The sequence below is a fragment of the Colletotrichum lupini genome, chromosome 3 (assembly GCF_023278565.1).
Source record: "Colletotrichum lupini chromosome 3, complete sequence".
Classification (NCBI taxonomy): Eukaryota; Fungi; Ascomycota; class Sordariomycetes; order Glomerellales; family Glomerellaceae; genus Colletotrichum; species Colletotrichum lupini.
The window spans coordinates 3,390,795-3,412,414 of record NC_064676.1 but is presented as its reverse complement, the minus strand read 5'-3'; the positions used below and the strand labels follow the sequence as shown (position 1 = coordinate 3,412,414).

Here is a 21,620-nt window from a genome sequence, read left to right as displayed (position 1 = left end):
AGCTTTTTGAGTGCAGCCACGACACATGTACCTCAATTTGAATGGTTTTGGTGTCTGCAAGTTCAGGCGGCGTCTTCTGAGACTTTTGTTTTACTTGCTCTACCTTCCTCAATCTTTCCCTAAACTGCTGCAACCCAAGTAAAATCATGTGCACGTCTCCATACATTATGTTTTTCTATAATAATAACAAAGACAAGATTTCTAGGGAATGTTTTCTGTTGAAAGAAATGTCTCACTTACGGCCAAACCAAACCTACCATGAGTGGGGGAAGAGAAATCCCTAAAGTCATGATGAACCCTCGTACAGGCTGGGAGTTACTTAGGTAGGCTACAGTAGTATTGAACCATAGAGCACTGATTTAAAGCACTAGACTTACGTTGTGGAAATAACGGTCGTATTCAACAAAACCTAAATTTCACTCAATTACTAATTATAGCTAAGTAAGCACTGAAATTATGCCAAAACATATTCTCATAAAAACTTGTCCCATTCTCTGATGCTATCGCGTTAATGGACATGGAAATGTTGAGTGAGCGGAAATAAGCTCGAATAAAACTCCAGTCTTCGCAAACGCTTTCGAAATTTCATCAGAAGTATTGCCTCTGTCGTGTTCGTATGTTGGAGTCTTAACGGCTACCTTTCGGAGGCCAGGTAGTTGACCGGCCAAGCATGATGATGCCAGACGAAGCAGCATCACAGTCAGAGGTTCAGTGCTAGCATCTAACCTCTCATGAATCCAAGGACGAGAGCCTGGGGCTAAAGAGTACAGGCAGTATCTTGGGTCCGAGTACCAAATGTCATGGAGAGTCAATTGCGTGAGCTTGGGCGGCAGACGCGCAGTGATGTCTGCGTTTGCCATGTCTTCGGAACTTCTAAAGATGGTTGGTAATTCGGTCTCCAACACAGTCAGATCTTCCAAATCTGTGAGACATGTAAGACATGGTTCATCGGGGGTCCGAAGAGCTGAGAGGTCCCCATGTAACAGCGTAAGTCTCTGCAAACGCGGGCAGAGTGTTGAAAGCGTCGTCGATAGGTGAGTGGTGATCCCCGGGTGTGTGGTTTGCTGGAAACAAGGAGCGAAAAAGTGATAGTCAATCTCGATTTCGAGAACTCGAAGACCGGGGCACAGCTGGAGTAGTCGGCATAAATCGGGTCCGCGGATGGCAGTTTCGTGGAAACGAATATGCTCCAAAGCAAAGGGTCCAGCCGCGGCGACTTGGGCGAGACCTCCCCATCTATCGTTGTCGTATCGCGTAAGAATCGAAGTGAGAGGAGGCAGGGCAAGCAGGCCAGTGAATATACGAGGAACCTCGGGAATGTTCATGAAGTACACCGCAGGGTCTTCCAGTTCCAAGTGCCGCAAATTGGGTAAGGTCCCCGGATGACCTGTCGCATTGCTTTGAGTTGGTGTAAGCCGTTTCCGCAATCCCCTCTCACATTGCTCGGCTGACTCCCATATTACGCGTAATGTCAAATGTTGCACATGAACCCCAAGTTCAGGTGTTTCGATGAGGGACCGGATGAGAAGACCAGCGGCGTCTTTGGATTCATCCAGGTTGATATTAGAAAAGAGTTGAGAGTTGCAGAGAAGGTGAAATATTTGACAAGTTTGTGAAAGATTCGACAAGGTCCGGGTATCTCTAGCACCATCGTATCTGTCTCTCCTCAAAAGAGCGACGGAGTCGACGATGCAACGGATGAGCTCGTTGGGAAGGTCCAGCAGGCGTTTCTTCGGCATCAGCATTGACCCCGAAGTCGCCAGCGTTGAGATTTCCATGATGATGCTCCTCTACAACGCGTTCACAGCTCTTTAAGAGCTAGGTGCGAAGTGTATTGGCGGTTCAACATGTGAGAAGCATGCAGAAACCGGCTGTATTGCGATGAGCGAACTCGAATCTGTGACATCAAGTCGGCAAGAAGGGAGTGAATGGGGTGGCGTCATTCTGACTTTTTACTTCCATATTCGAAGAGGCTGGACAAGATAGGGGCACAAGGGCAGAACCGGCCACTAAGATCAGACGGACCGAGCGCTAGAAGAGGCCAAACGGAGGGCCGAGGTTTTTTTGACGCTAAAATCTTTTGTCATTATTAAATTCGCAAAACGGTTCAAGCTTTGTTACATGATGAGATTTTTCCTTTGTGTCGAGATGGATGACGTGGGAGTATTACATGGAAGTAGCACAGCGGAATAAATGGAGGAGTACTGCTACTTCCTAATCTGGTAAGTACCGTTTGGATAACTGACGATGAGGGCACACCGAGCTCGGTGAAGAGCAAGCGATTACATATGCGAAGTGAAGCCCACCGTTGTCTCAGCAACGTGCCACACGACCCACATGGCCGATCTGTTATCGTTATCAATAATCAACACCACAACACTGGGCATCCTTTTCTAACGCTGCCCCATTTCGAACTTGAACATCGACAACCTAGACGCAGTACTCCAGCACCACATCACTCGGAGACGCGACGGCAACTTGCCGCGACGATACTAACCATGGCAGCCTCCGACGATCTCATCAACTTCGACGTTATTGAAGCACAGAAAGAAAACATCCAGGCGCTGCCAAGTGGTCGCTCCGCCAAAAAGCTGGCTCAGCTGTTCTCGCCCTCGCCTCTGCAGAAGCTGAACACACCGACACCCTCAGACACCAAAAATGTCAACGATTGCATTCGAATCGAGTACGAAGAGGAACTCCAAAACATCTCCGAGTCGGACGATCCTCTAGACATTTACGACCGTTACGTGCGATGGACCCTGGACGCATACCCCTCGGCGCAAGCAACACCACAATCTCAGCTTCACACGCTCCTCGAGCGCGCAACTAAGACATTCATTGGTTCATCACAATACAAGAACGATCCCAGATACCTCAAGATCTGGATTCTGTACATCCAATTCTTCGCCGACTCGCCGCGAGAAACCTTCCTCTTCCTGTCGCGACACAGCATCGGAGAGTCACTTGCCCTTTTCTACGAAGAATACGCCGCCTGGCTCGAGGGCGCTGGCAGATGGAGTCAAGCAGAGGAGGTGTACAAGCTCGGCATCGAGCGCGAGGCAAGACCAGTACAGCGCCTGATTCGCAAGTTCAAGGAGTTCGAGGAGAGACTTGCCCACCAGCCCGAGGCCGACAACGAGCCCTCATCGCCAGCACTCCCCACCGTGCGGCCCGCTTTGGCTGCAAAGATTGACCCCTTTGCTGCCGCCCGCGCTGCGGCCGCTGTAGCTGCGGACCCCCAGGCCCCTCGACCCAGCCAGGGCGTGAGCACAACGGCGGCGAAGCCTGGCAAGGCTAAGATGTCCATCTTCTCGGATGCCGACTCCGCGCCTCCTGCGTTGTCGTCGCGTGGACCAAGCTCGAAGGGATGGGATTCAATCGGCTCCCTGGGCGACCGGAAGAAGGAGAACGTAATGGAGCCCAAGCCGTGGGCAGGGGAGACATTGAAGGCTGGCGGGAAGAAGAGCACTGCTCGGAAGATGGCTATCTTCAAGGATACGGTAAGCACCAATTTACTTGAACTTCCCAATGCCTGGATGTTGATGATTATAGGACTAATGTTTGGCTTTATGGCGTTTCATGTATTTCAGTCTCAGTTGCAAGCAAAAGTGCAACCCAAAGCCCAATCACGATCATCACGAGCGCAAATGTCCAAGTCCCATATTACACTCGTGCCATCAAAGAATCAAACAGTAGTGAACCCCGTAAGCGGGAAGAAGGAGCGCATTTTTGTTAGCCTCGAGGCCCTCTATCCCACTCCTGAAGAACCTGGCTCAGAGCTTGGTTTTGAGGAAGTTTGGGCCATGAACCGAGGCTGGCTGGATGTCTCCTGGGATGACGTATCACTAACTGAAGAGATCCCTTCCGAGATGATGAGCGTTGAGCCTTCCTTGGTTGACGATCTCAGCCATCTAGTACGGGAGAAGATGGTTGTTCACACAGAAACCGTAGTAATGGATGAGAACGGAGCCATAGTCAAGAAAAAGGGGGGCAAGAGCAAGAAAAAGAAGACGATGGAGGTGAACGAGACTCAAATCAGTAAGCGGCTTCCATTTCCACAAGTTATGTCGTGTTCAAGCTGACAATTTGATAGTCAAAGCAAATCTAGACTCACCGTCTAGGCCGAAGTTGAAGAAGAGGAACACGGCTGAGCCAACGATGACGCTCCATACTCGTGCTGCTACGGATGAGATCTACGAGATTTTCAACCAACCCATTCAGTCTAATCCTCTGGAGGAAGAGGAAGAGGAGGAAGAAGACGAAGAGGAAGATAGTGACGAGGACGACGACTACGAGACAGATGGCGACTACACTGAGGTTGAGAACACCATGACTACTCGCCTGATTGAAAACGACAACGCCGTCGAAGAAGCTGACGAAGATGGCTCGGATGTCAAGAGTATCAGTGAATGGTCTGACTTCTCCACGCGCAAGCACGTCCCTGTTCTTGACGAGGACGCGACCCAAGCCGGTGTAGACGATACCCAAGCTTCCGACTTGATGAATCCGGACTACGCTGAGCGTACCGGTCCTCTACCAGATGAGCAGACTGCCTCCCAGGATGGCAGAGAATCAGGCGATGAGCAGGAGGCCGAAGAAGAGGAGGAAGATGATGAGGATTACCCGCCAAGAACGAAGACGATTTTCGTTCCGATACCCCCAGAGGATTATGAGCCCAGGACACGACCGTTTAGGGATCCGGTCGAGATGGCCAATAACCGTCTCCCCTTCATGACTCCGATTACGGAGAGAACCGAATCTTCTCTTGCGTTTACAGAACGGAAGGCGAGGTACGAGACTCCGTCACGTGAGGAATATGAGTCCACTATCCATGAGGAGGACTCTGACATGGAAGAGCCGGGTAGCAGCCCATTGAGGGAAGTCCTGAGCGAAGTTCGACCTATCAAGATTGCCCAGCCCCTCCTCGGCAAGGCAAAGTCTGCTCCGCCAAAGCCAGCACCTCCCAAGGGACCGATCATCAAGGAGTTGCAATGCAACCCAGTAGATGAAGCCGTGAGGAATGAGATCCTCGCCAATATGCATCCTTCTCTTAACTCATACCCTGGATTCTACGACCATAGCCACGAGAAGTACGAAAAAGGCAATGAGATCCGCAAATTCGCTAAGGCCATGACGAAGGCAGCCAAGGGTGGAGACAGAGTTAGCAATGCTTGTGCCATGGTCACAATCGAGTTCCCCGACATTGCGACAGAATATACCATCAGGAAAGAGCTCGGTGCAGGCGCTTTTGCCCCGGTATATCTGGTTGAGAACCCGGACGCAGACCAAGAGGACGAGGACGAGAACGGGGTCGTGGCCATGGGCAAGGGCGCATTTGCCGTCAACCATCGCAGCCCCCTGGAAGCACTCAAGATGGAACTTCCCCCAACACCCTGGGAATTCCACATGATGCGTCTAGCACACACACGTCTAGGCCCTCAGCACCGCGCAGCCGCCTCTGTTTCTTACGCCCATGAGTTCCACCTCTACCAGGACGAGGGCTTCCTCTTCCTTCCCTATCACCCCCACGGCAGCGTCCTCGACGTTGTCAACTTCTTCCGCGCCGAGCCGTCTGCCGTCATGGATGAGCAGCTAGCCATGTTCTTCACCGTTGAACTGTTCCGCACCGTCGAGGCCCTACATGCCCACGGCGTCCTCCATGGCGACCTCAAAGTCGATAACTGCCTCCTCCGTCTCGACCACGGCGGCAACGACCAGCCTCTATCAACGCAATATAGCGCTACCGGCGCAGGCGGCTGGGACGCGCGGGGCGTGACCCTCATTGATTTCGGTCGCGGCATCGACATGCGCAACTTTGCGCCCGACGTGGGTTTCATCGCGGACTGGAAGACGAGCGCGCAAGACTGTGCCGAGATGCGCGAGGGTCGGCCGTGGACGTGGCAGATTGATTACCACGGCCTCGCGGGCATTGTCCACTGCCTGCTGTTTGGCAAGTACATTGACACGGTTCGCTGTGACCAGGGCGGGATCGGGGCAGGCGGGCGCAAGTACCGCGTCCGCGAGAGCCTCAAGCGGTACTGGCAGACGGAGATCTGGTCGGAGTGTTTCGATTTGTTGCTTAACCCGGGGTCATTTGTCGCCGCGGAGGAGGGCGCTCGCATGCCAGTCCTCAAGAGCATGCGTAGCGTCAGGGAGAAGATGGAGGCATGGTTGGAGGGTAACTGCGAAAGGGGTGTTGGGTTGAAGAGTCTTGTCGGTAAGGTCGAGGCTTTTGCCAAGGGCAGGAGGTGAGGAAGAGTATTGACATGCCTATCTTGCGTACGGTTTGACGGAGGGGAGCGGCAGGTGGGCGTTCCAGGCTCTCTACAGGAGGAAGGAGATTGTTTACGTCGAACTACTTATACCACTGGTGCGGTCTCTTTTTTGCCTTTCTGTTCTCCTAGACTCGGGTCGTAAAAGAATCCTATCACAATAGCGTCTATCTAATACATGTTATGTACACAAACAAACCAAAAAAAGAGTTCACCCCCCGGTGCTGAACTGGGGGCTACATCTCTTGGTGCTCATGCTGGGATTCGAATTCGGGTATCCCTCGTATGCGCTGAGCCTGTCGTCGAGTAGGCTAGTTGGCGTAGAACATTGATGTCGACCTTTAACCACTCCACCACCCAGCCAGTTTGACCTGACCCATCGACCTAAACAGGCGCCTGCTGGCTGGTGACTGGAATGAAGTTTGGGGGACCTGCATGTTGTCGTGATCGGATGAAAGGCCTCCTCGAGCCTGAGGGTTCCATGGATAAGTCAAGTGTTTGGTGCCTGATTCATCAGACGAGAGATGGGTAGGACAGGTTACATCACGAGGCCGAGGTCGACGAGCCCGCCTGATTGCAGAACTTCTTAGATACCTCGAACAGACTGTACATAGATCCCAGGGCCATGGAATAAGGCATTGTGGCTAGATTGCCTCTTAGCTATTGTTCCGGGCTTATAATTGGATTTTACACGCCAAGCATCCAGTCGCTCATAAGGTAATAATATACATATTAATACACAATCCAGACATCGAACCCAGTCCAGTCCTCTTACTCGCTCTCATCGTCAGTCTCGACCTTCTTCTTCCTACCCTTCCCAGCCGCCGCGCCCTTCTTCGCGGCCCCCTTGGCCCCTTTGGTCCCCTTCTTGGCATCCTTTTCAGCCTTGCGGTCGACCTGATCCTGTATCTTGTCCCTTTCGCCTGCGCCCCTCTTCTGCAGCTCCACCTCGAGCGCCTTGAACTCGTCGCTCTCGGCGTCCATGCCGATCATGCTCTCCAGGAGCTTGATCTCGTCCGCCCAGACCTTCTTGTCCTCGACGGTCTTACCGTTTGCGTCCTTGCGGTCGATGGGCGTCTCAAGGACCATGGGGAGATTCTGAAAGGGCTCGTGGTTGACGAGGCTGTGAAAGGCGCGGAGACCGAGGAAGCCTGTGCCGATGTTGGCGTGGAGGTCGCGGTGGGAGGCGAAGGGTGCCTTGCTGTCGTTGACTTTGTGGTGTCAGTAATGACGTTCTTACAGTACCGAGTGATCTGGACCAGGGCAGTTGAGACTTACGGTGGAACGCCTTGAGGTACTTATTACCAACGACTTCGTCAAACTCCTTCATCGTCTCATGGAACTTTTCCGGCGTCCGCAAGTCGTATCCTGCCGCAAAGGCATGGCAAGTGTCAATGCACACACCGACTCGCTCCTTGTCCTCGACCTTGTCAATGATTTGCTTCAAGTCCTCAAACTTTGTACCAATGACATTGCCAGTGCCTGCCATGTTCTCCAACACTGTAATCACTTTCTTCGTCGCCTTGTGCGCGGTGTTGAGCTGCGCCGCGATGCGCCCGCACGCCTCCTCGCGAGCCTCCCCTCCAGTGTTGCCCGGGTGGAAGTTGTACAGCTTTATGCCCAACTGCTCGCACCGCTGAAGGTCATCTATGAAGCTCTTGTATGCCTGCTTCGCCTTATCGGCATCCACTTGGGCAAGGTTGACGAGGTATGAGCCGTGGGGAAGGACGTGTGCGGCGGCATCGTAATTATTTTCCTTTGCGAGGGATACGAATTGGTCTCTGGCATCGGCTGCCAGGGGAGGACTCTCCCACTTCCTTTGCGACTTGAGGAAGAGAGCAAAAGCATTGGCACCGATATTGACGGCATTCTGGATCGAGTTTTGTACACCTGTGGTAAGACTGTCAGCGCAAAGGATTGAGGATAAGGAGGCGTCGCGAATACTGACCGCCAGCGCCGCTAACGTGGGCACCAATGTACATCGCTCTCTTCAGCGAAGACACTGCTGTCCTGTCTGTCAATGGCATATCGTCCTCCTTCTTCGCCTTGCCCTTCGCTACTGTGGTCTTTCTCTTTTTCGCGGGCTTCTCTTCCTCTTCTTCAGCGCAGCTTCCGCAGGCCTCGTGTTCGTCTTCTGAGGACACCTTGCGCTTTGCTGGTGCTTGCTTGGCGGCGGCTACGGTTTTCGTCTTCGTTGCAGCGACTGTTGTGGTCTTAGCGCCGTTCGTCTTCGTGGTGGTCGTCTCTTCGACCTTGGTCTCGACGACTGCTTGCGCCTTTCTGCGTGCAGAGGTGCGGGGAGGCATGTTTTTGGTTTCTCTTCTTCTCAATTCGCGCTGAGGTGAATGATCTTCGCGACAAGATGCGTATCTAAAAGGACCAATTCTCGAGAGACTGAAAGAAAGAGGGGGCAGATGGAGAAGTAGGAATCGGGTCTTCCAAAAAAGCAAAGACTCGTCGTCGGCGGGCCAGTGATTGGCACGCGTCGAGATCCGCGTCATACATGCGCGATGTCAGGTGACTTTGATGGGCAATTAAGTACTCCGTAGGTAACAAGGTAATGCAGCTGTACGGGTAGAGTCTGTGCTCGACCTGGCTGCTGTACTCCATAAGGTACTTGACGCTTTGCCTTACTTGAATGAAATCTCCCAGTTTGACCGAGGTCATTCACGAACATTTCCATCGTCCCAGTATATTAAATGAGAACCAGTATGAATTTAATCAGACTTTCAATTGAATACCGTAGTGTTTGCTAAAACTGCACCTAGCCATTCCGATGTATAGTGTACTTTGCTTACCCCTTTTCAACCCGAATACCCTCCAGGCGCCAAATTCAACCGCCGCTACCGTATTTTGACGTGAGTAAGACAAGGACGGAGTACCAAACTCAAAGAAAATTTGCAAGAAAAAGGATATACTGCTGCTCGCAGCTGTGCTATGCTACTTCAAGCAATGAACTGAAGCTCGGCCTTGCGCTCAGGTACGAACTGGTCTTTGTAAGTATCCCAAATCTTCTGAAGTTCGGTCATGTACAGGTCATGCAGCCGGTCAATATCTTCCTGGGTAGGTTGTGCTGTGGGTGACGTGGTGACCTTGATAGGCTTGCCAACCACAATGTTGAGCGGTCTGCGATACGGCATCATACCGACATCGTAGTTAAGAATTCCCCGGCCATGAAGAGCAGGGAGAGTAAACTTAAAGACGCGAAGCACAAACATCTGGAAGTTGTGCACCCAAGGATGGGTTTTCGGGCTGAGTTGGTCGTAGAGGTCATTCTCGCCAAAACCCAGCACGGGCACGAGGTCAGCTCCGGTCCGCAGCGCCATTTTGATAAAGCCCTTGCGTCCCTTCAGGATCAGTCTGAGAGTCCCGGGCTGAGCCTCGAGTGACTCCCTGGCACCACCCACAACAATGGTGACTGCACGTCCCATTCCCTCGCCATTGGCGCCGCCCTTGCTCAGCGTGTTCCAGATCGACTCCTTAGACACAGATCGAACGCCCATGAACAGGATGTAGTCGCGGTAAAAGGGGATTCGGAAGTTGTTGTCGAGTGTCAACAATGAGTTGGTGATCCCGGGGAACTTCTGGGCGAATCCGAGGGCATTGGTTGCGAATGCCGCGAAAGCACCGTGTGAGATGATTCCATGAGGGTGGTAGCCGAAAATGTACTTCCTTGTCGGTGGAAGATCGTGAGTCTTATGGAGCTCAGCAGGATAGTAATCAGCGAAGAATTTCCAAATGGGAAGCGATCGTAGCCATTCCGACCGTAGCTTCAAGTTGCCATTGGAGGCAACGCCAGAGAGTGACAGGTGAATGAGGTAAGGGACCAAGAGAGGCCAGGTAAAAGGGATTGCCGCGAGGAAAAAGAAGATTGAGACGAAGGTCAGAATGGATAGGCCGTGAAACAGAACGGCTCCGGTCTGGAGACGGCGCTGAAAGGGGACCTGAAGAGGTGCGAAGCGGATGCCTGCAGCCTTCAATCCGAAGCGATGGCTGTTCCTTCGGCCTTGTGCTGCGAGAGTGAGGCGTGGGTAGTTGTCGTCGCTCATTCCCTTAATGCTTGTTGACTCTGATCTGTCAACATCAAATCCATCGACGAGAGTCTCATCGGCGGTGCCCTCGCTACCAAAGCTCTTTTCAGGGTCAACAGCATTGCCATTGCTGTCGTTCTCCTCGGCCTTACTGCCGTTGCTTCTCGCCGAGGATGGGGATCGTCGATGGCCTCTGCTTGGGCTTTTCGGGGAATCGTCTAGGCCCTGTTGGAGAGAGCATGGTCAATAAGATGGCACAGCAGCTAATTCAATCCATATTGACTTACAGTGGCGCTGTACTCGTGACTGGACTCCTTTCTCTCAGCGGCAGGTCTTTCGGTATCATCAGGAGTCTGCTTGTCGTTGGTTGAGGACGCTGGTGGCCCAAGCTCTGGAGCTTCTGCTACAACGTTAATCTTGCTGTTCCCAGACTCAGCTGCCTGCGACGCGAGCTGAGGGTTGCTGAATTTCTTGACAGGTTGCCTCTTGGTTGGCGACTTGGAACGAGCTGCGGAACCCTTCTTGCGAGGCATGATGGCGGATGTTGAATGATGGCGGCTCGTCTGTCGATATCGGCAACCCAGGTCCAGCTCTCGGTGGGAACGTGTACAAAGAGCAGATGCGGAGACCAAAGGCGTTTATAAAGCAGGTTTTCTCTTACCTGAAATGACAGCCACCTTGGTCCCGTCCCCAAAGTTAGACATGGTTGCGTCGGCGTCGGATGGCGGCAGGGCCGGACCTCGGACAGGCGTGCGGCGTGGGCGTAGGCTGGGAGCTCGGAGCAGACCTCCTTTGCTAATCGTAGACCCACGGCTTGATTCAGTAAGGGCGGTGGTTTGAGCAGAGATGATCGGAAACTTTTTGGCGCACAGGGTCCGAAGTCTATGAGGGAGCGGGCGAAGGAATGCACAAAGGGAGAGCTCAAAGGTTGTTTGGTGGCAGCTAGCCTGATGTTGCGAAACGAGGGCAGGTTGGATGCATTACCTACGCTGGGTGCGGATGAGAGAGAGGGACGTGGGTGTGCGTGGGAGCATCAGCAGCTAGCACCCCGGAGCTGCCGCCAATGACGATGACGTTACGGATTGGATCCCGTCCGCATACCGGCAAGCGGCTGCAGTCTACGACAGCCCCCCTGAGCACAGAAGAAGCTGTCTTTTGTGCATAAATTGTGCATAAACATACATAATATGCGAGATATGCACAACCCACGATATGTCGATAAGCACCCTGGTCAGGCTCCATCCCTTCTTCTCATCACCACCCAATCCCTAATTTGCATGTGATTATCAAGCTTTAAGAATGGCCTTATTCTTCTTACGAGAATCGGATCCCGATCGACTGGCGCGGTTTCCATTCAATTCATGAGAATTGGAGGCCGTCATAGAAACGATTCACCTTTCACGGAAGATACAACAAGGCTTCCTGGGCTTGCATTAGATGCTCGGAAACGATCGACGCGACTGTCTCGAACATAGCGTCGTTGAGTTGTTGGTCTGAGACTTGCCTACCTAACTAAGACAAAGCTATGGGATAAGGAAGCACGGAAGGAAGCAAACACGACGAGGTACCTCGCATGTTCACGGACGCCTCCCTGGGACCTTGGCCAGAGCTCCTTTGCCATCCTCAACACTGGCGAAAAGCCTCAGTGGGGCTGGACCAGCTCAAACATGTGAAAATCACCAGCTGTCAATGCCATCTTGAAGGGCAGAGACTCCAAAGAGACAGCGACCAGTCAGCTTCCGGCCCGTGCCAAGTCAATTGTCGAGGGATCGGGTGAACGGCAGGGGAAGCACGCGACATTTAAACCTACCACTGAGCCGGCAACATGCATGCCGCATCAAGATTCAACATGCATGGATCGGTCTTCTGTTGTAAGAGAATCGTTGTGAATGATCAATTGACCTCATGGCGTCGAACCCGGACCTGTGGCTTCGAATACTTGCAGGCTCGATATATCAATCCGCACTGTTCATTGCGCCCAAAATGCGCAAAGGCACAGTAGATGCGGAGAGATGATGACTGTATCGACCAATGCAAATTGCCCCTCCATGACTGGACTCAAATTTTCCCCAAGGAAGTGAACCCCACCATCATCATCCCACCATTCACCCCGCCGACGTCACAAACGTCAATATCTGAACTGATCTGTCCGCACGTCTCACGGCCCTCTACCCAAGTCTTTCACAATGGCCAAGGCTAAGAAGGGGAAAAGTGACGAGAAGGCAGCTAAGCTAGTACGTGTTCCACTGCCTCGTCTTCAAGGGCTCCCAAGAGCAAGCAGAGACACTGTGCCTAACTTTGACATGGAGTAGGCTGCAAAGAAGCAGAAGCAGGCCAACAAGGGCGAGAAGAAGGCAAAGACCAAGACTGCAAAACTTGAGGGGAGCGATGCCGAGGATGTTGACCTCGAGCAAGTGCTTGAGGAGTACAAGAAGCAGCAGGAGCAATTCCTCAAAGTCACGGAGACCGTGTGCGAGGGACCTCCCAAGGCCCGTTCTGCTTCCACCATTATGGCCTCGCCCTGTGACAGCAACAACTTGCTGCTCTTTGGTGGCGAGTACTTCAATGGCTCGCTCGCTCACTTCTTCAACGACCTGCACATCTACTACATCAACCGTGATGAGTGGAGGTGCGTGACGTCCCCGAACGCACCCTTGCCGCGCTCTGGACACGCGTGGACGAGGGCCTCAAACCCCAATCATGTCTACTTGTTCGGCGGAGAGTTCTCGTCGCCAAAGCAAGGGACGTTCCATCACTACTCAGACTTCTGGCGGTTGGAGCCTGCCACGAGAGAATGGACAAAGATTGAGTGCAAGGGCAAGACGCCCCCCGCCAGGAGTGGTCACCGCATGACATACTGGAAGCAGTTTATCATCTTATTTGGTGGCTTCCAGGATACCTCAAACCAGACCAAGTATCTTGCCGATGTGTGGATCTTTGATACCCAAAACTTCTCCTGGCACAGCCCGACTCTGCCCCCTGCACAGTTGAAGCCTGATGCCCGGTCTTCTTTCACGTTTCTTCCTCACGAGCAAGGTGCCGTTCTCTATGGAGGTTATTCAAGAGTGAAGGCTACCGTAGCGGCCAACAAGCAGGCCAGGGGTTCAAGCCAAGGACAGAAGAACATCTTGAAGCCAATGGTTCACGATGACTGTTTCTTCCTGAGGATGTCTTTGCCGCCTGACGGATCGCCCCCGACAGCGCCTCCAGTCGTTCGCTGGGAACGGCGCAAGAAGCCTGCCAATGCTCCCAGCCCCAAGCGCGCAGGCGCCACCATGGCATGGCACAAGGGTCGTGGAATCCTTTTTGGAGGCGTGCACGATGTTGAGGATAGCGAAGAGGGCATGGACAGCGAGTTCTTCCGGGAGCTTTTTGCGTGGAACATTGAGAGGAACCGCTTCTTCCCGCTTGCCCTTCGCAAGGCCCGTCAGCAAAAGAAGGCCAACCCGGCTGAGCAGCGTGGAGGCCGTCGTGCTCGTGCCCAGGATCGAGAGGAGGAGCTCCTTCGTCAGCTGGCTGCCTTGGAGACTGGCAAGTCTTTGGAGGATGCCGACGACATGGAAATTGAGAAGAAGGAGGAGGAGCCCGATGAGGACGCAACCCCTATGAGAGAAATGCCGATCACGATGGAGCTGCCGCACCAACGGTTTAATGCTCAGTTGGCTGTGCAGGATGATGTGCTCTACATCTATGGCGGCACTTTCGAGGCCAAGGACCGCGAGTTCACGTTTGACGACTTGTACGCAGTGGATCTTGGCAAAATGGACGGCTGTAAAGAAATTTTCAACAGGCCTGTCGATGACTGGATCGTAAGTCAGATAACTCTTGGAGACGGGGTCTTTTCACTAATAGCATTTCAGGAGTCCGAGGACGAAGACGATGATGACGATGAAGATGACGATGAAGATGATGACGATGAGGAGGATGAAGAAGGCGACATCGAGATGGAAGAGGAGGACAAGAAGCCATTCTACACGCCGAGCAAGCGCAAGAAGAAGCAGGGTGATGAGGCCTCTGTTGCCGGTTCCGAAACGACCAACGCAACCTCCTCGACTGCTCCTACGAGCGCGACAGAGGATGACGATACCGAGGCGGCCGAAACCGTCGATGACGGTCTCCCGCACCCAAGAGTAAGCCTTACCAGCGCCTATCTTCGGAATTGCAACCATGCTAACTTACACATAACAGCCCTTCGAGACAAGACGTGACTTCTTCGTGCGCACCACGAACGAGTGGCAGGAGATTCTCATGACCAACCTTCGCTGGAAGAACATCCAGCCGGAGACGCTCGCCATCAAGGAGATCAAGGCCAAGGCCTTTGAGCTCAGTGAGGAGAAGTGGTGGGATTGCAGAGAGGAGATCACGGCGTTGGAGGAGGAGCAGGAGGCTGCTGGTATTAGTGAGGTTGTATCTCTTGCGGAGAGAGGCGATGCTGCTGCCGCCGGTGGCGCCAGAAGACGATGATCACTTCAGCAGGAAGATGCAAATAGTATAGGGACATGAAAACGCTGAATATGTCAATTTCTCATGGCAAAAACTTTACGCTTACTTGATCCTGTGTAAATCAGGTAGGCAGCCATCTCTTTGCAGCCTGGAAGGCGGCGAGAAAGATGTCACCGAATACTGGGAAAGTGGGGCACGTGACTGCGCGTCACTCCCGCTCTACCGTCTTTTGCCCCTCGTCACGTCCCGGTCCAGTCTTAGACGCATCACTTCTTTCCATCGAATATTCCACTCCAGATATCATTGATACCCAACAAAGACTTGAAACTTTACGGAAAGATTGGTCAAGAAAGCAAACGATTCCACGGCTTTTACCTTTGGCATTTCAGTCCCGAATCCTTGTTAGTGCCAATATGCCGATCGGCATCCAGCGGCTGAATGCGAAACGTTCGCAACCAAACGACCGGATCATCTTCATCAAGCCTCTGAAAGGCCGCGATGAAAAGATTGCCCAAGATTTTCTCGAAAGGATCGCCGCACAATGTTGTAAGTGGCTCTTCTTGCTATAGAGATGGGTCTGGCTGATCAGATTTAGTACCGATCATGAAAGAGCACCACCTTTCGGTGATGTCTCTAGAGCAGTATGAGTTCAACAGAGAGTTCGTGGGCAGGAATTTCAACGCCGGTGAAATCATTCAACTAGTGCTCAAGTCGCAATCAGGACGATGGCTACCATTTGAGTACGTTCAGATGGTGATGATGCACGAGTAAGTTTGCTGCAGTGTCCCCGATGATCCATAGCTGACGGGACATAGGCTGGCACACTGCAAGCAAATGAATCATTCTAGAGCATTCTGGGCAGTCAGGAACAATTACGCCGAGCAGATGCGAGGGCTTTGGCAGCGAGGGTACTCTGGCGAAGGCATCTGGGGTCGTGGTGCCCTGCTGGGGACGGGACAATTCCAACACAACGTCGCGCTTCCCTCTGAACCGCTTCCGGAGCACCTGTGTGGCGGCACATATCGCTCCCGTGGACGCAAGAGGAAGATCAAGCCAAAGCTTTCCTACAAGGAGCAAAAGGAGCGCCGAATCCTCAAGAAATTTGGTGCCAACGGCACCGCTCTGGGCGCTGATGAGGAGACAAAGGTCAAATTGGAAGGCGGCAAGCGCACGCTAGCGAAACCTCGCGTGGCTGGGAGTGCTCGTGGACGTGAACTGCGAGCCGCAGCGGCGCTCGCACGATTCGACCAGCCGAAAAAGGAGCCCGAAGAAGACATCAAAAACGAGGTTAAGGATGAGGATAGCGGCGAAAGCGAGTACGAGGACGATCCGGCGGACATCAAGAACGAAGACGCTGTCGACATCGATGGTAAGGTGATCAAGGACGGCAAAGGCAGGGGCATGATCAAGGTCTGCGAAGACGAGAACTCCGATGACCAGGATGCCCAGAACGAGCTACAAGAGTTACAGGCGTCGGTGAAGCAATGGCGACAGACGCATCTCAAGTTCAAGCGCGAGCCCGTGGACGAAGCTGAAGCTTCAAGTGTGCCGCCACCGAATCGAGTAGCAGAGTCATCACACAAGGAAGCACCGACGATCCGGAGACCAGAGCGAGAAGCTCCTTCGCGAGTCAAGGTCAAGGAGGAGCCGGATGACGATCAGGAGGCGCCAATTTTAGATATCGCGAGTGCAACCCCCACAATCAAGAGAGAAGCGCGAGACGACCCCCGGTCAATAGCAACCCGTCATCCGATCTCGCCGCCCAGCGCACCATCCGCGGCGTCGCCATCGGCCGAGAGACAGAGGGTGACGGCAACGGCAACGGAGTCAGCGACGATGACAGCGTCAAAGTCTAATAGAGCTGCGGCCGCAGCGACAACGGCCGAAGATGGACGAGAGAGTGAGACCGGGTCCATCTGTGGAGTCTGCTCGTTTGCCAACTCTGCCCTGTCGATAACGTGCGCCGTCTGCTCCCACGTGCTGGACCCGGCAAGCGTACCGAACGCCTGGCGCTGCGAGGGCGCCGCGTGCCAGGAAAGCGAGTATCTCAACCCCGGTGACTTTGGAGTGTGCGGTGTCTGTGGGCAGAGCAAGCGAAAAAAGCAAGGCTGAGTTTGGGTTCTCGATATGATAAGGTTAGGAGTGACACAGGACTTTTGCAGTCAAACGAGATGAGTTCGAGATAATGACAAATTGCGGCTATTGCTAATTGACCGTGGTACACCGTATACTCGCAAACAATTAGACAAGAAAAAGTATGTACGGATCTCTTGGGCAGGGAAAAAAGGAAGCAAACAAGTCATGACTTTTAATGAGGCGATGAGCGCATGTTAATATCGAATCACTATCCGCACCCTCGTCAACTGACTAAGTGACGGGCCGCCGACGATAGACGGTAGGGCTCGTTCCTGGCGGTGCACAGCTTTTTGCGGTTGATTTTGTTTCCCAGGAACGGATAGTTATTCTAGGAAACTTTTTCCCTCGCGCATTTCCCCTGCGCAGAAAAAGGGCAAGCGGGATTATACACTCAGCTCGTACGCAATTTACGAAAATGGCTCTTATTCATTTACGACTGATATGTCAAGTTGTCAAGTAAAGTTTTGCTGGTGGGTTCGTCCAAAGAGTCAAGCCACCACGGTCCCATGCTGGGACAGGCTTAGCATGGGATCCCCCTTTGGCCACAAAGGTCGGGCCAGGGGGGGACAATAAGGACGAAACATGGAGAAAGAGCAGGCCAGGCAAGGCGGACAGCCGATCGATGGGGTCAGGGGGACCTTTTGAAGTGGGCTGTTGATCATGAACTACGGCTTCATCAATGCTGACTCTACGTACGGACACGAATAACACCTATCGCATTCGTTCAGTGGAAGTTGGCGATTCAAGACAGGTCATGGGATAGCGCGGCGGGTATGTCAGATATCTATCCGCGAATTTAGGCCCGTCGAGCAGAATGCATCGTCGAAATGTCATCATCAGCTCGGGGATCGCCAGAGCCAAGGGAAGACGCGGAGCCTCGCTTACTCGGCATCTGAGAAAAGGACCTGGACTGGAGATTTCGAGGAGTCCGAAGAAGGAAGGACAGAAAAATATGGTTAACGGACCCAAAGTCTGGGCAAACTCGCCAGAGTATCTGATAAACAACGAGATACACAGATGACTGACCAATAGTGCAATAGCATGAAGAACCAAAGACCCAAGACCACTATTCACCTTAGTACCAGCAGTAGCAGCAGCGGGTGCGGTTAGAAATGAATTGCACTCTGTGGCTATTCTCGGGGATCTTCTATATCGCTGCGCATCCTATTGACCGGCAGCAGCTTATCAAGATAGTTGAGACGAAAAGAGAAGCAAGCAACACCCGACCTCTGGCTGAGCTTAAGCTCCGGCTGGCCTTTTGCGGTGCAAGTGCATGCAAACGCATCATCACCGAACACCCAGCGTCCGTTGCCTTCTCCATCCTGCAGAACTGCAAACAAGCGCTTTTCAAGCTCTCTTTCTGCAGACGGAATAGTTATTCTCAGCCTATCGTCCATCGTTCACCACCAAAGATGCACTCCAGAAAGGGGAGGCGAGTCCGGGGCAACTGCACGACTGTGGTAGGTGGTATTCGCAGCCCATCCCTCCCCCCCCAAAGTCGTGCTAGGCGTGGAGAGACGCGGGAATACCGGGATAGGGGTCCCCACCCGTCGAGTTTCAGAAGGCTTAAAATGGGCACCTATCGCCTAGGCCGAAAAGGACTACCGTTACTCGCGGGTTGCAGCAGTTTGCGAGAGAGTGCTCGAGTACCTACCGACAACCGCTACCGCACGAATGAGCCAAGGCCGCCTGCCGCTTTGGAGGGAAGGGGGGCGTGGCTGGCGGCCTACTTTGAGTGCTGGGCCGCCGCTGGCCCCGTTTCACCTTGCGACTCCGGATGACCGCCGCCGTGTCGATTGGACGGCCAAGTGATCACCGAAACTTGTTCCTTCAAGAGATCCCATCCTTTTGGTTTTTTTCTGCTCTTCAGGGGGGACTTTGGCTACCACCTTACCTTCTGTGCTTCCGCATTCTATGCTGCAGGCCAGTGTCCGATCATCCCTTGGGCTGCGTCCATCACCGTCCCATAGTTGGCTGGCAGGGCATGATGGAATGACGATGCTTGGCTTTATCCGATGGAACGCTCCCCTCTCTCCCTTTCTCCCGCACTTTGGAGTTGATACCTATGTGGTGTTACCCTTGCAAACTCGCCCAGTATCGAATCTCATGCGCCCAGCGGCGGTCCTAAACAGCGAACCGGCGATCCGAGGGCGGGAACGACGCCCCATGTCCTGGACATCGAGCCACACCACTCTCATGGGAGTAAGAGAGCGCCATAGTAGAGGCCGACTGACTAAGAAATTGCATGGCCAGGAGAGAAGAAAAAGAGGCATTGGTTTCATCCGTTCACACAGCCATTCTGCTCTTGGCAGACTCTAAACACAGGCTTTGCTTTTAGTGACACCTACTCTAATGATACTAAGGTTAGTAGGGAAGAACCCCCTCTTCAGACGACAGCGTCAGGGCCCCCGTCAGCCTTCAGGTACCAGAACGTGTCGGGCTCGAAGCTGTGCTACACCGACCGAGGTCGAGGGAACTCCCACATACAACGTCCGCTTGAGCGAGTCCCGAGTCTCGAGTCTCAACTCTGGTGAGCAAGTATTCAAGCAGGCGGTAAGGCGGACCATATCTGCAAAGGCACAGAAGCGATCCCGGCGCGAGTCTCTTTAGGTAGTGGAAAGTTCCTCCCAGTTTCACCCACCTCACCGGGCCGGCACCAGGCAAGAGGAGAACCTGTGGCTATGGAGAGACGAAAGCACGCAACGCAATCCTCGCAACGCAAGCGACGTACGCAACCGCACAAACGTGACAAACGTCTGGTTCCGCGTCCCGCAGCCGGCGTCCCTTTTCTTCCTGCCTTTCGAAAATGGGAAGGAGAAATCAGGGATCCATATTGAAATGGGGCTCAGAGCTCCATACTGCGTACATCCAGAGGCGGTTACCAAGTTCAAGACCATTCTCTTGCGGATACAGTCAGCCAAGTTTCGCGCCACCCCTCCCCCCCTGGACCCTCGCTCTTCATTGCGACATGGGGAAGCCGGCTCTTGGATTTGCAAAAGACTGGGGTCCCAGGGTCCAGGGGGGTGGTGCAAGTGAAAGTGAGGAAGTTTACAGAAGTAATACCTTGCGGATGCAACCTAGTAATAGCTCACTGCCCAAAGTGCGCGCGGGAGAAGAAGGATTTCTGGGTTGTGAATATGGCGGCTTGCGAAACCTACTTAGTGGCTTGCTCGTCCTCCCTACTCTTTTCCTACTTCTCCTCCTCCTTCAGCTTGAGTTGTTCGAAACTTGTTTCTCTTTCCACATTCTTTTCGAAAGAAACAATCCAGACAGTCTGTTGACAGTCACTTTCCTTCTTTTTCTTCAACCTTTGATGATCTGTGATCTGTTCCATTCTTTCTTCCAAGAAGCCCTCTTTGCTCCGTTCTAAACCAAACCTCGTCTCGACGACCAAACACACCAAAACTTACAAACCGAACTCACCCGAGATATCTCACGATCGACTTGCCAATACTACCCCAAAGATCACTCTCAACCTACAACGCATTGATCTACTCATCCCTCAAAAGAACGAACTCTCCGAAACGAAACTCTTCTTCCAGTCATCCCATATCCACGACTGAAAGCGATCAAAACCTCCAGATTTCACTTACACCAAACCCCTCTCTCACTCATCCTATCAAACTACCTACTCGCAACAACCGCAACCATGTTCTCCACGCTCATCCAGACCTTTGTCCTCCTCCTCACAGCCACAGCGGCCCTCGCCGCCCCGGCCGGAAGACACAACTGGCCCCGCTTCACCGTGCCCCAGCAGCACTTTGAGGTCCTCAGCATGCGCATGCAGGAGCCCGTGAACCCGGCCGCCATGGTGGAAGCCACCTGCGTCGACCGCAACGCGTACGTTTCCTTCCAATCTGACTTACACAAGAACCCTTTCCACTATATCCTCTCCTCTCTTCCACCGAAAACACATCAAGCACCTTTCACCCATCAACTTCAAACTACGAAAGAAACTTTTTTGACTAACACCACGCTCAGTCACATCGTCTTCCATGACCAAAATGCGGCAGAACTCGCCATCTGCGGCGGTATTTCGGGCTCCGTCAACGCCTGCCACGGAAACCCCTCCACCACCGTCGGCCAAGCCGGCTCCGCCCGCTTCAGCCTCAAGACCACCGTCGAGGGCGCGCAGATCACCATCTCAAAGACAAAGTGGGAGCAGTGCGTCCGCGCCGCTCGCGACAAGTGCCCGACCGGCAGCCTCCGCGCAGTGTGCGCCGGCGGCGCGACGGTCGGCGACGTGGAGTTTACGCTCAAGAACTCGTTCAGCATGGACGACTTGTGAAAGAAAACTTCGAATGTGCGCTTCAGCTTTTGCGTTGTTCTGGGCGGTGGATGAGGGGATGTTTTGGTCGTGTCTGATGTGTTATCTCTCTCTCTCTCTTTTCTCCTTACTTTCTTCTCACAGAGGCTGTTCATATCAGTTGATATGCCTCGTTTTTTCTTTCTTGCTGCGGGCATCTTCTGTGCCGTGGCTTCATGATTTTGATGAAAAGGGTTCTGGGATCGGAGTTTGTCTGCCCCTTTTCAAGGGCAACATCTTCAAAGTATATATATGCAACGCGCTTGTAAAAAAACACATTCGCATCTGTACAAATTCCTCATAGGGGACGTTTGTCATGAATCCAGACCCGTTGGCGATCAAAGCCATCCAATTCAAATCATCTTTTTCCATCCTTGTAAAACAAACTTGACAAAAGGGGGGTATCATAACGCCTAACCGTTCACCGTCCAT

General features: G+C 53.1%; 8 protein-coding genes across 8 annotated transcripts; 4 read left to right on the top strand and 4 right to left on the bottom strand.

The window, feature by feature from the left end:
• Nucleotides 1-500: 500 nt before the first annotated feature.
• Nucleotides 501-1,943, bottom strand: CLUP02_05814 (uncharacterized protein; the record flags this gene model as incomplete). Its single annotated transcript, XM_049284819.1, has 2 exons — nucleotides 501-1,790; nucleotides 1,848-1,943. 2 exons carry the CDS (start codon nucleotides 1,941-1,943, stop codon nucleotides 501-503), a joined length of 1,386 nt encoding a protein of 461 aa, XP_049141962.1.
• Nucleotides 1,944-2,498: 555 nt separating this feature from the next.
• On the top strand, nucleotides 2,499-6,252 carry CLUP02_05813 (uncharacterized protein; the record flags this gene model as incomplete). Its single annotated transcript, XM_049284818.1, has 2 exons — nucleotides 2,499-4,038; nucleotides 4,094-6,252. The coding sequence occupies 2 exons, from the start codon at nucleotides 2,499-2,501 to the stop codon at nucleotides 6,250-6,252; spliced, it is 3,699 nt and encodes a 1,232-aa protein (XP_049141961.1).
• Nucleotides 6,253-6,613: 361 nt separating this feature from the next.
• CLUP02_05812 (uncharacterized protein) lies at nucleotides 6,614-6,911 on the bottom strand (the record flags this gene model as incomplete). The annotated part of the gene is made up of 2 exons (XM_049284817.1): nucleotides 6,614-6,777; nucleotides 6,878-6,911. 2 exons carry the CDS (start codon nucleotides 6,909-6,911, stop codon nucleotides 6,614-6,616), a joined length of 198 nt encoding a protein of 65 aa, XP_049141960.1.
• Nucleotides 6,912-7,043: 132 nt separating this feature from the next.
• On the bottom strand, nucleotides 7,044-8,578 carry CLUP02_05811 (apurinic endonuclease; the record flags this gene model as incomplete). The annotated part of the gene is made up of 3 exons (XM_049284816.1): nucleotides 7,044-7,483; nucleotides 7,551-8,162; nucleotides 8,221-8,578. The coding sequence occupies 3 exons, from the start codon at nucleotides 8,576-8,578 to the stop codon at nucleotides 7,044-7,046; spliced, it is 1,410 nt and encodes a 469-aa protein (XP_049141959.1).
• A 639-nt stretch (nucleotides 8,579-9,217) lies between these two features.
• CLUP02_05810 (diacylglycerol acyltransferase) lies at nucleotides 9,218-10,836 on the bottom strand (the record flags this gene model as incomplete). The annotated part of the gene is made up of 2 exons (XM_049284815.1): nucleotides 9,218-10,528; nucleotides 10,591-10,836. The coding sequence occupies 2 exons, from the start codon at nucleotides 10,834-10,836 to the stop codon at nucleotides 9,218-9,220; spliced, it is 1,557 nt and encodes a 518-aa protein (XP_049141958.1).
• A 1,372-nt stretch (nucleotides 10,837-12,208) lies between these two features.
• Nucleotides 12,209-16,955, top strand: CLUP02_05809 (kelch domain-containing protein; the record flags this gene model as incomplete). Its single annotated transcript, XM_049284814.1, has 10 exons — nucleotides 12,209-12,301; nucleotides 12,378-12,458; nucleotides 12,616-14,112; nucleotides 14,164-14,433; nucleotides 14,492-14,747; nucleotides 14,872-14,934; nucleotides 15,002-15,292; nucleotides 15,342-15,513; nucleotides 15,562-16,826; nucleotides 16,909-16,955. 10 exons carry the CDS (start codon nucleotides 12,209-12,211, stop codon nucleotides 16,953-16,955), a joined length of 4,035 nt encoding a protein of 1,344 aa, XP_049141957.1.
• Nucleotides 16,956-17,297: 342 nt separating this feature from the next.
• Nucleotides 17,298-20,445, top strand: CLUP02_05808 (uncharacterized protein; the record flags this gene model as incomplete). The annotated part of the gene is made up of 13 exons (XM_049284813.1): nucleotides 17,298-17,338; nucleotides 17,369-17,528; nucleotides 17,611-17,657; nucleotides 17,723-17,852; nucleotides 17,915-17,982; nucleotides 18,099-18,342; nucleotides 18,473-18,690; nucleotides 18,753-18,851; nucleotides 18,978-19,084; nucleotides 19,254-19,435; nucleotides 19,493-19,895; nucleotides 19,970-20,154; nucleotides 20,230-20,445. The coding sequence occupies 13 exons, from the start codon at nucleotides 17,298-17,300 to the stop codon at nucleotides 20,443-20,445; spliced, it is 2,100 nt and encodes a 699-aa protein (XP_049141956.1).
• An 86-nt stretch (nucleotides 20,446-20,531) lies between these two features.
• Nucleotides 20,532-21,170, top strand: CLUP02_05807 (uncharacterized protein; the record flags this gene model as incomplete). Its single annotated transcript, XM_049284812.1, has 2 exons — nucleotides 20,532-20,722; nucleotides 20,864-21,170. 2 exons carry the CDS (start codon nucleotides 20,532-20,534, stop codon nucleotides 21,168-21,170), a joined length of 498 nt encoding a protein of 165 aa, XP_049141955.1.
• Between the last annotated feature and the right edge of the window lie 450 nt (nucleotides 21,171-21,620).